This window comes from Aquarana catesbeiana, linkage group LG06, assembly GCF_042186555.1.
Source record: "Aquarana catesbeiana isolate 2022-GZ linkage group LG06, ASM4218655v1, whole genome shotgun sequence".
Taxonomy (NCBI): Eukaryota; Metazoa; Chordata; class Amphibia; order Anura; family Ranidae; genus Aquarana; species Aquarana catesbeiana.
Window position 1 is genome coordinate 319184044 of NC_133329.1, and position 12882 is coordinate 319196925.

At 41.2% G+C, this 12882-nt stretch overlaps 1 protein-coding gene across 4 annotated transcripts in view; it reads left to right on the plus strand.

The window, feature by feature from the left end:
- NCKAP1 (NCK associated protein 1) overlaps positions 1 to 12882 on the plus strand; it is a 221324-nt gene that overhangs the window by 164529 nt on the left and 43913 nt on the right. For all 4 annotated transcript variants that reach the window (XM_073633731.1, XM_073633733.1, XM_073633732.1 and 1 more), the window contains 4 exons: positions 6802 to 6921; positions 7479 to 7618; positions 9461 to 9592; positions 11639 to 11857. In XM_073633731.1, the coding sequence (XP_073489832.1) occupies positions 6802 to 6921; positions 7479 to 7618; positions 9461 to 9592; positions 11639 to 11857 (611 nt within the window). The remainder of the gene's footprint in view (positions 1 to 6801; positions 6922 to 7478; positions 7619 to 9460; positions 9593 to 11638; positions 11858 to 12882) is intronic.

Here is a 12882-nt window from a genome sequence, read left to right on the forward strand (position 1 = left end):
TTTTTTTTAAGTAATATGAATTTTTAATACAAACTCCAGTTTTAAATTGATTAAAGTTGGCATTTAGAGTCAAGTGTGCAGCTATTCCTACTTGGAGAGCAGGGTGGCTATTGCCACAGTACAGCCATAATGCTTCACTATAAATAACTTTTGTTTTATACAGTGGGGACGGAAAGTATTCAGACCCCCTTAAATTTTTCACTCTTTGTTATATTGCAGCCATTTGCTAAAATCATTTAAGTTCATTTTTTTCCTCATTAATGTACACACAGCACCCTATATTGACAGAAAAACACAGAATTGTTGACATTTTTGCAGATTTATTAAAAAAGAAAAACTGAAACATCACATGGTCCTAAGTATTCAGACCATTTGCTGTGACACTCATATATTTAACTCAGGTGCTGTCCATTTCTTCTGATCATCCTTGAGATGGTTTTACACCTTCATTTGAGTCCAGCTGTGTTTGATTATACTGATTGGACTTGATTAGGAAAGCCACACACCTGTCTATATAAGACCTTACAGCTCACAGTGCATGTCAAAGCAAATGAGAATCGTGAGGTCAAAGGAACTGCCTGAAGAGCTCAGAGACAGAATTGTGACAAGGCACAGATCTGGCCAAGGATACAAAAAAAATTCTGCTGCACTTAAGGTTCCTAAGAGCATAGTGGCCTCCATAATCCTTAAATGGAAGACGTTTGGGACCACCAGAACCTTTCCTAGAGCTGGCCGTCCAGCCAAACTGAGCTATCGGGGGAGAAGAGCCTTGGTGAGAGAGGTAAAGAAGAACCCAAAGATCACTGTGGCTGAGCTCCAGAGATGCAGTCGGGAGAAAGTTGTACAAAGTTAACCATCACTGCAGCTCTCCACCAGTTGGGGCTTTATGGCAGAGTGACCCGACGGAAGCCTCTTCTCAGTGCAAGACACATGAAAGCCCGCATGGAGTTTGCGAAAAAAAAACACCTGAAGGACTCCAAGATGGTGAGAAATAAGATTCTCTGGTCTGATGAGACCAAGATAGAACTTTTTGGCCTTAATTCTAAGCGGTATGTGTGGAGAAAACCAGGCACTGCTCATGACCTGTCCAATACAGTCCCAACAGTGAAGCATGGTGGTGGCAGCATCATGCTGTGGGGGTGTTCAGCTGCAGGGAAAGGATGACTGGTTGCAATTGAGGGAAAGATGAATGCGGCCAAGTACAGGGATATCCTGGACGAAAACCTTCTCCAGAGTGCTCAGGACCTCAGACTGGGCCGAAGGTTTACCTTCCAACAAGACAATGACCCTAAGCACACAGCTAAAATAACGAAGGAGTGACTTCACAACAACTCCGTAACTGTTCTTGAATGGCCCAGCCAGAGACCTGACTTAAACCCAATTGAGCATCTCTGGAGAGACCTAAAAATGGCTGTCCACCAACGTTTACCATCCAACCTGACAGAACTGGAGAGGATCTGCAAGGAGGAATGGCAGAGGATCCCCAAATCCAGGTGTGAAAAACTTGCATCTTTCCCAAAAAGACTCATGGCTATATTAGATCAAAAGGGTGTTTCTACTAAATACTGAGCAAAGGGTCTGAATACTTAGGGCCATGTGATATTTCAGTTTTTCTTTTTTAATAAATCTGCAAAAATGTCAACAAGTCTGTGTTTTTCTGTCAATATGGGGTGCTGTGTGTACATTAATGAAGAAAAAAAAAAATGAACTTAAATGATTTTAAATGCCTGCAATATAACAAAGAGTGAAAAATATAAGGGGGTCTGAATACTTTCCGTCCCCACTGTATCTTTGGGGCACTTTCTCTTTATGGTTGCACTTTCAGTGCTGGGAAGGGACCTAGCTTGACTCTCTTGGCTAAAGTAATCATTCAGTAGATTGGAGGAGACTTTCAGTCTAGGCTCCTTCCAGCAGTTGTTTCAGGAATGCCCTGTCCACAGGTGTTGGCTTCTCCCAGTTGATGGGCATAAGTCAGTGGTGGACAATTTTCTTGATGGGGGGCGGGGGGCCTCAAGTGTGGCCCTCGACATCTCTAAAGGGTTGCACATAAAATTCCGTGTCAGAGACAGCAGATGCACAACAGGATATAGTCAAAGACTTTATTCAGAAGATGGTCAGAGATCTGACAGAGATGGTCAGAGATTGCAGACATGCTGTAAGAGACTGTCAGTGATGGGGAACATATGCTATAGGAGTTGTTGGAGACTGGGAACATGCTTCAGGAGACATTCATAGACTGGAGACATTCAGTTACATGAGACTTCTAGAAATTACTGCTATACCTGGGCAATTGGGAAACACAGACTGGTCTCTGCAAAGACTCAGAGGGCCACACAAAAAGTACTGAAGGGCTGCAGGTTGGGCACTGAGGTAGAAGTAGATCATCTTTTATTTTATTGATGATCTTGTGTATCATAAATGCTGCATAGGTACATCCTTTAGATTATTAATTTATGAAAATTCCTGTGTGCAAATCTAGTATAAGTTTTTTTTTTTTTTTAGCAGACAAAATGTCTTATGTAGGTTTGTTATTTTAAACACAAATTTTTGCTCAGCATATTTTGCGGCTGGGTGCTGCACAGCTGCCAATGTTGTTTTTCTTGGAGGACAACTTAAAAAGATTAACCTGTCCCATTTCAAGGCATCAAAGATTTACAGTATATTGAAGCACAATAGGTTTTCCAAATAATTGCATTAACAGGTTTCTGCTTCATAGGATACTCCTTTTATTGCTGCATTTTCCCATGTGTTGATATAAGTGACACAGTACAATTTTTAATCTGTTCTGTCTGTAGAGTAGTGGCGTCATGTTTTACATAGAATTTTTTTCTAAATGAACTATTGTCTATTGTAATGTCTTATTAAGTAGGAAGTCCACACTATAATTTGGAATTGCACATGATGTTTTAAAGCAACAAGATGTTGCCTTTGATCCCCTAACCTAAGCTAGAAAACGACAGGTGGAATCTAATCATGTTCTCATTTGAGATCTCTTCTCCCCCTCATACATATACACACTGTGGTGTCCGTTTATGAAGCAGTGATCAGCGGTGATCCCGAGGATCACCGCTGATCACAGTCCATAAACAGTTTATGAAACAGTGATAATCGGGGGAGAACATGTTTGAACTTGTTCTCCCGCCGATTATCTCTACACACGGAGAATTCTCATGAATGACACAGGAAGGGCCAGTTTATGAAGCGGTGATCTCACCGCTTCACTGGCGATCTGAGTCAGAATTCACACTCCCAGGTTCACCAGCTCAGAGATGGTGAATCGGGGAGTGAAGAGGAAATCTCGGGGGATCTGAGGGGGAAGGAGGAAGATTTTTAACTTCCTTATGCCTCGTTCAGACCCCCCAACACTGTAAGCATGTCCCCCTGTCATATTTATGTGTATACATATATATACATATATACATATAATGTGTATATGTATATATATATAATGCGTGTGTATATACATGTATATATAATGTGTGTGTGTGTATACATATGTGTATAATGTAGGGGGACACATTATTTTATTAACATTAATCCACGCCGTTGAGCAGTGATAATTTATCACTGCTTGATAAACTGACATCTGGTGCTGTAATCTCGTAAAGTCTCACGAGATTCCAGTATCAGGGGACGTTCTCCACTGTTTGAAGCATTTGTAGATCTCTTCACTCCTCCAAAGGTGAAGCGATCTACAAAGCTTCATAAACTGGCACACAGAGGAGAAGATTCTTCACTGTGAATGCCGGAGAAGGAAGCAGTGAATAGATTTCACTGCTTCATAAACGGACACCTGTATGTACAGTCAGGTCCATAAATATTGGGACATCAACAGAATTCTAATCTTTTTGGCTCTATACACCACCACAATGGGTTTGAAATGAAACGAACAAGATGTGCTTTAACTACAGACTTTCAGCTTTAATTTAAGGGTAATTACATCCAAATCAGGTGAATGGTGTAGGAATTACAACAGTTTGTATATGTGCCTCCCACTTTTTAACCACTTCGCATCCAGGCCAATTCTGACACTTCGCTCCTACATGTCAAAAATCATCATTTCTTTGCTATAAAATTACATAGAACCCCCAAACATTATATATGTTTTTTTTTTTTTTTTTTTTAGCAGAGACCCTAGAAAATACAATGGCGGTCATTGCAACTTTTTATCTTGCACAGTATTTGCGCAGCAATTTTTCAAACACGTTTTTTTTTAAAAAAAAACAGTTTCATGCTTTAAAAAAAACAAAACAGCAAAGTTAGCCAAATTTTGCATTGTGTGAAAGATGAAGTTACGCTGAGTAAATAGATACCTAACATGTCACGCTTCAAAATTGTACACACTCGTGGAATGGCGCCAAACTTTGGTACTTAAAAATCCCCATAGGCGACGCTTTAAAATTTTTTACTGGTTACATGTTTTGAGTTACAGAGGAGGTCTAGGGCCAAAATTATTGCTCTCGCTCTAACGTTCGCGGCGATACCTCACATGTGTGGTTTGAACACCGTTTTCATATGTGGGTGGGACTTACGTATGCGTTCGCTTCTGCGTGCGAGCTCACGGGGACAGGGTGCTTTAAAAAAAATTTTTTTTTTTTTTTTAATTGTTAATTTTACTTTTTTTTTTGATCACTTTTATTCCTATTACAAGGAATGTAAACATCCCTTGTAATAGGAATATGACATGATCGGTCTTCTTTACAGTGAGATATGGGGTCAATAAGACCCTACATCTCACCTCTAGGCTGGGAAGCCTATAATAAAAAAAAAACAAAAAACGATCACCGCTTCCCAGCCGAAGGCGGCGCCGTTTTTTTTTTTAATGCAGAGGTCAGGCGTGACGTCATAACATCGCGCCCGGCCTCCGAACGATCATAGAGACTCTCTATGATCTACATCCGGCGGATCGGCTCTCCGACTCACCGATCGCTGAGGTGAGTCGGTAGAAGCACCGGAGGGTGGCGGGAGGGGGGGGCGTCCCCTTTCGCTGCCCATAAGAACGATCAAGCGGCAGAACAGCCGCTATGATCGTTCTTATGGTGTACGGAATCGCCAGCTGAAAATGCTGGTATCTGAATGATGTCTGTAGCCTCAGGCATCATTCAGATATAACCCCAGAAAGTCGAGGCCGTCGTATGACGTCCTCCGGATGTCAAGAGGTTAAGGGACCAAAAGTAATGGGACAATTGGCTGCTCAGCTGTTCCATGGCCAGGTGTTTGTTATGCCCTCATTATCCCATTTACAAGGAGCAGATAAAAGGTCCAGGGTTCATTTCAAGTGTGCTATTTGCATTTGGAATCTGTTGCTGTCAAATCTCAATATGAGATCCAAAGAGCTGTCACTATCAGTGAAGCAAGCCATCATTAGGCTGAAACAAAACAAACCCATCAGAGAGATAGCAAAAACATTAGGTGTGGCCAGATCAACTGTTTGGAACATCCTTAAAAAGAAAGAATGCACCGGTGAGCTCAGCAACACCAAAAGACCCAGAGGACCACGGAAAACAACTGTGGTGGATGACCGAAGAATTCTTTCCCTGGTGAAGAAAACACCCTTCACAACAGTTGGCCAGATGAATAACACTCTCCAGGAGGTGTGTGTAAAGTCAACAATCAAGAGAAGACTTCACCAGAGTGAAAGAGGGTTCACCACAAGATGTAAACCATTGGTGAGAAAAACAGGAAGACCAGATTAGAGTTTGCCAAACAACATCTAAAAAAGTCTTCACAGTTCTGGAACAACATCCTATGGACAGATGAGACCAAGATCAACTTGTACCAGAGTGATGGGAAGAGAAGCGTATGGAGAAGGAAAGGAACTCCAAAGCATACCACCTCATCAGCGAAGCATGGTGGTGGTAGTGTCATGGCGTGGGCATGTATGGCTGTCAATGGAACTGGTTCTCTTGCATTTATTGATGTGACTGCTGACAAAAGCAGCAGAATGAATTCTGAAGTGTTTCGGCCAATATTATCTGCTCATATTCAGCAAAATGCTTCAGAACTCATTGGACGGCGCTTCACAGTGCAGATGGACAATGACCCGAAACACACTGCAAAAGCAACCAAAGACTTTTTTAAGGGAAAGAAGTGGAATTTTATACAATGGCCAAGTCAATCACCTGACCTGAATCCGATTTAAGCATTGCATTTCACTTGCTGAAGACAAAACAGAAGGGAAAATGCCCCAAGAACATGCGGGAACTGAAGACAGTTGCTGTAGAGGCCTGACAGAGCATCACCAGGGCTGAAACCCAGCGCCTGGTGATGTCTATGCGTTCCAGACTTCAGGCTGTAATTGACTGCAAAGGATTTGCAACCAAGTGTTAAAAAGTGAAATTTTGATGGATGATTGTTAATCTGTCCCATTACTTTTGGTTCCTTGAAAAGTGGGAGGCACATATACAAACTATTGTAATTCCTACACCATTCACCTGATTTGGATGTAAATACCCTCAAATTAAAGCTGAAAATCTGCAGTTAAAGCACATCTTGTTCGTTTCAAATCCATTGTGGTGGTGTATAGAGCCAAAAAGATTAGAATTCTGTCGATGTCCCAATATTTATGGACCTGACTATGTGTATATGCTGTGTACACACACACACACACACACACACACGTTTGACAATTCTTCCAGAAGCGCATTTTCAAGGTCAGGCACTGATGTGGTCGAGAAAAAATTTAAAAAAAAAAAAAAAAGAGAGATATCTCTCTCGCTCTCTCTCTCTTAATTTTTTGCTAAGTCCGTATATCTCTTTTATTAACTGGGAAATTGATTTTCAATTGCTACATCTCTTTAGAGACATCACATTGGAGATCGCAGCCTATCTTTATGTAACATGTTCTTGGATGAAATGGCAAAGCAAGCCCGCAATCTCATCACAGACATCTGCACAGAACAGTGTACTCTAAGTGATCAGGTAAGTATCTAAATTACATCTGCCATAATAATTTTTTCTGGAGCTTCAGTATACTTTGTTTTTTTTTCCCAACTATATACATGCCCCTAAAGTCACGCTAAGCGGTATCCTTATTCTCCACAAAAATATATACACGTCTAGCCCAGCGGTCTTTCAAACGCACTTTTATGGGAAAAAATACACTTCAATGAATAAAAAAAAAAAAACTAAGCAGTAAAGTTAGCCCATTTTTTTTTTGCTTTTAATGTGAAAGATGTTAACGCCGCGAGAATCGTGATCTATCTTCTAGGCAAAAAAATTGTGATTCTCATTTTAGCCAGAATCGTGCAGCTCTACCATTTTGTAGACCAGATTTTTGTACTCCAGGTTTACTTTAGAGAGCTTACCTAACTTTTTGTGTTCCAATGTATTTTAGTGATTTGTTAACATTTTAGAAGTGGTGCTGAAGAGGGTAGAACACTTTTCTGAGCTGTAAGGTCTCTTTCTTTTTTTTTTTTTTTTGCCTTTGTTTTTAGGATGGCTTCTTCCTTATTAACACTTTTATTATTCTTCTATAGCTCCTGCCAAAACATTGTGCTAAAACAATCAGTCAAGCAGTAAATAAAAAGTCAAAAAAACAGACTGGAAAGAAAGGAGAACCCGAAAGAGAGAAGCCTGGAGTTGAAAGCATGAGAAAGAACAGACTTGTGGTAACAAAGTAAGACTTCTGTTATGCTTTCTTTTTTTTTTTTTAAGGCCAATCTCTACCAATTTTCCTACAGGAAATGTGCCATACCCAGGAAATCTAGTAAGACTTGAAATTCCTTTTTATTAGGGTTGATGTTTTCCCTTTGTTTTTTTTGTTTTTTTTTTTCTTAAATATATGTCCCTTTTTTTTTTTTTTTTTTTTTTTAAATTTCAACCTGCGGATTGGTTGAATGAAAAAAAAAAAAAAAAAAAAAAAAATCTGACAGATCCTGAGATGTGGGGATTTCAGCCAACTTTCAGTACATGTATAACGGCCTAAAAGTGGTTCTAAAGTCTGCACGTTTTTTTACCTTAATGCAATTGCTGCATTAAGGTAAAAATGCCCCAGTGATTGTATAGCCCCCTTTTATACTTACCTGAGTCCTTTCTGGATTCAGTGCTGTGCCCATCTGCAGCGGCTCTCTCCTCACTCTCTGCTCACAGAGGCAGCAGCGGGAGCCATTTGCTCCTGCTGCTGTCAATCAAATTCTGTGAGTGGAGGTCAGGGCTGAGCCCCACTGTGTGTCAATAGACGCACAGAGCTTGGCTCAGGATCAAGCCTGCAGGTGTGCCACCATAGGAAGAGGTTTCCTATGATGGCAGACCGAGAAAAAGAGGAGCGGGATCGCTGGAGGGGACCCCAGAAGTGGAGGTTCGAGGCACAAAGCAGGCAAGTAGAACATGTTTGTAAAAGTATATCTTTTTTTAAATAATAGCAAACTCTTTAAGATATAAATACAATAGCTCTGCGAAATGAATAAAAAAAACCTGTTTCTACCCCCAAAAGTAACATTTCAGCTAAACTTTTGGTAGCTCTTAAGAACTCCAATAGTGGAATTGTTCTGCAAATATTTTTGGTGTTAGATATTCCCACCTAGTGATCTCTAGCCCGGGTTTTTGTTAGTTTTACTTAAGAGTTGGGAAGAGCTAGACCCTGTGCCCTTTTTGTTTTTGTTTTTTTTTGGGGGGGGGGGGTTTATTTATTTCTGTCTGATTCACTATTTGTCATGGATCAGGAAGTGCTAGGAAAAGCAACATTTACAGTTGCCCTGGAGTTGAAGGAGAAAACTAGCAGGGGGGAGATCCATGCTTCAGTCCCGACTGTCAGAGGAGGGGGGGGGGGGGGGGGGGCTGGTGGGCGGGTGCGCTGTCTGTCAATGGATGCAGCAGCAGGCCTCGGGAGCCCCCATGGAAAGCCACTTTCCATTGAGGCACTTGGAAGAGGGGCCTGGAGTGTCAGTGCGGCCACCAGAAGACAAGGACCGGGGCTGCTGTGTGCAAAAACCATTGCACAGAGCAGGTAAGTATAGACATGTTTTGTTATTTTTATTTAAAAAAAAAATAATAATCGAAGGTTTAGGATCACTTTATGGGTTGTCTGGAAATTTGTCGGCAGAGTAAGACCCCTTTCACACTGAAGGTGCTTTTTTTTAGCGCCTAAAAACGCCTTTTAAGCCACCCCAGTGTGAAAGCCAGAGTGCTTTCACACAGGGGTGGTGCGCTTGCAGGTCAGAAAAAAAGTCCTGCAAGCAGCATCTTTGGGGCAGTGCGTGTGCGGTGTATACAGCGTTCCTACACCGCCCCTGCCATTGACATCAGTGGGCAGCGCTGCCAAAGCGCTTCGGCAGCGGTGCTTTTCGAGTACTGTTAACCCCTTCTTTGGGGTTAAAAGCGCCCCACACAGCGCCAGTAAAGCACCGCTAAAACTAGCAGCGCTTTACCGATAACGTGGCCCGCGCCCCAGTGTGAAAGGGGTCCTAATGGTTGGACCTCTGTACATTTAACAATTTTTTTTCTTCCTTTTTTCCTTTAGTTTGGATAAGCTACATACAGCACTTTCAGAGCTTTGTTTCTCCATTAATTATGCGCCCAATATGGTGGTGTGGGAACATACGTTCACTCCAAGAGAGTACCTGACCTCGCACTTGGAAATTCGCTTTACCAAGTAAGTGAGTGCTTGCTATACGATGCAGTGTTTTATTAGCTTCCCAAAAAGTAAAATCACAGAAATTTGGACTTGCTCAGTAAATAAAAGAATGTTTGAGGTAAAATAGTGTGGAATTCTTGAGCAATCAGTCATGTTGAAGTGTTGAAATAAAGATGTGCAAGGCTTTCATTGGAATGTGTCTTTGGAAAAAGTTATAGTCCTAATTTTCTGCATCTTGCAACAGACACGTGTCTTGCAGTGATAGATTTTTGGCTTTATAAAACAAAGGGACAGTTGTGTAAATTGCCACTGAGAAATGATGTTCTGTTAGAATGACTACAGGTTGGACATTTAGTAGAATAAGCAGGACATTGCCTTCTTATTTCTGTTGCTGTTAAATTAGCAGCTTTAACACGACACCTTGTTATTTCCTGATACTTTAATAAATAAAAAAACCTATTGATGAAAAAGCTGCTTTAACTATGCTGTTTGCAGCATCAGATGGACATAGCGGTGTAACGTTTGACTAAATCCATGTCAAAAATATCATAGACTACTTCCCTCTGCAGAGTGCTCTCCTTGCTTTTCTAAGCACACACCTAAGTGAAGCTGTTGCCAGGCTATGGTCATTCAAGTTTTTTTCACATCCCCTTAAGTGACTTTCGTAAGGAAGGAATGGGCAGAATGCTGCTATTGCTGACCTTTTATTTGAAGATGTTGGTTCTCTGGCTATCATGCTAATACCTTGGCTTCATTGCTTTCTGAATCCCTAACCTAGCCCGAATGTAGGGATAAGGAGCTCTGAGACATTTCAAACACGTCTGTACAGAATTCTTGTTCTGTGTCTGTGACTGAGGTGTTAAAGGCAGACAGCCAGGCAGCTCACATGTTCAAGCAATCAAGCTGTGGCAACCCCATACTTTTTATATGACAGAGTCACTTTACAAAGTAAATGAGCTTTTAAACAAGCTCTCATTAGCACCAGGTACTGTGGAGCAATTCTCCTCATATTTAACCGCAGATGCAATCAAGTCAATCTTTTAGCAGCTCAGCTCGCCATCCCATCCCAGCATTGACTGTGCAGACTTCTAATGTCTCGAATTGTTAATTTTAACAAAGGGCAGTGTAGAACATGGTTAGCTGAGCTGCAGAGAACACAAACTGGACAACTTCAGTGCTTCTGCTGTGATTTTTAGGATGAAATTCTTCATGGTGCCTGCAGCTACAGAGGTCAGTGAGGGATTGCATTAAAATTAATTTACGTCTTGTAAAGAGATACTTGTCACCTAGGTGAATTAACAGTGGGTACTCTTTCCCCCCCCCCCCCCCCCCCCCATCCCTTTTTACTCACCTTGCCAGTGCTCCTTCCTCTATCACACCTGGCAATGCTACCTGGTATGAAGGTGTATGTGACCTACCCTGACTTTGCTCATGCCTAGCAATAGACTACCAGACCCCGAGCACTGTCAGATGACTGATGTGATGTCGCTGTTCTCCCTGGTCGCTGACATTGGTGATTTTAGTGCCAGATGCGAAAAGAAGAAGCACAAGTAATGTAAGTGTGGGAGGGGGGAGCTAGGGGGAGGAAGTGTTCTGGGCCTTTGGGGAGCACTCATTTTTCTTCCCTGCATGGTCAATCTGACAGTATCTTTTCAAATATGTAAATGCATCAATGTCCATAGCCTAGCCACAGGATCACGTTCAGCACCTGTACTTTATTCACATCCTGCACAATAAAGTAAATTGCAAGGGGTACCTGTGGGTACCAGCCTAGGGTACCAGCCTAGAAGATTTTTGTTTGCATCTCTTCCCTATGGCAGATGCCATCAGCCAACACTAGAGGTGGCTGGTAGCAGCTGTAGATCACATTTTTCTTATTTTATTTAATACACGTAATATACAGGGTTAATTTGCTCTATATGGTTAAATGAAGTAAAACTTAAGAGAAGTTTTTAATGCAACCCTCTGAACAATAAGCTATGTCTTCCCTCTTGTTGTGTTTGGATTTTGGCAATCCTGCGATAGAGATTTAGCTAATGTTTTCATGTATTGTCCACCACGCAGGTCTATTGTTGGCATGACCATGTACAATCAGGCCACACAAGAGATTGCAAAACCCTCAGAGCTATTAACTAGCGTAAGAGCCTACATGACTGTGCTCCAGTCAATAGAAAATTATGTGCAGATTGACATCACAAGGGTTTTCAACAATGTTCTGCTTCAACAAACGCAACATCTAGACAGCCATGGAGAGCCAACAATCACCAGTTTGTACACTAATTGGTAAGTGCTCACACTGACAGATTTTTGAAGTCTGGAGATGCCTTTCTTGATGTTTAACTTTAATTGTGTATTCCTCCGCTGAGGTCTTTTCAACAAATGTCAGCTTTTCAACCTTTCTCAAAAACCTCAAAATGGGGATATTCTGTGCACAAGGCAGAAGTAAGGGGGATAAGGTCTGTATGCAGTGTTTTTTTTTCTTCTACATATTCTGTTACTGCATTGTTTAATTGACAATTCAAAGTCTCGTTTCAGCTCTTTCTTTTATTCTATTTTTTTTTATGTATTTTAGCAGTATGAGAACATTTGTATTTCAAATTCAATCAATCATTTGATAAAGTAATGGCATAGATGTCTAATTAGCATTACATACATATATTGCCTAAGATGAATACAAGAAATGTGGAAAATCTAAAACTGTAAAATGCAATATACAAAGTGAAATCTGAGGAACCATCTAAGGCATCCCTACTGAAGCATAAAATATAAAAAGACATATCTGCACTTATATTTTTTAAATATTGTACATGCAGCAGATAGTAATGTTAACATCCATTTAAAAATATGTAAAGTTTATACAACGTTTTCATGATAAAGTTCAATTAATATTTCAGAAAACACGGTGGGGTGAAGTACATTGCAGAAGTGTCGTCTTCTTTTTAAAGAGACATGGTCACCTGCCCATTTAGGGAAAAGTTATGGTTCCTCCTGATACCCGTCCACCTAGTTATGCTTACGGATCAATGCTTCCCTGCACCCATCCACTGCAGGAGTCCACTCCGGTGTCTGAGTTTACTCAGGTGGATGAAGCCACTGCCTTCTCACATGACAGTGTTAAGGCATGGTGACAATTCGCACAAAGCACTGTCACATGGCTGAGGTCAGGCAGTAGCATAAATAGTTCTAGTCAATGTGGATTGGAGGGATTAAAGGATCTACAAGAAGGGTAAAGTGATTTTTTTTTTACAGATTTCACAACCGCTTAGGGTTTGCTTCAGAGTTGTGAGTGGTGGCAATAAATAGGGTAC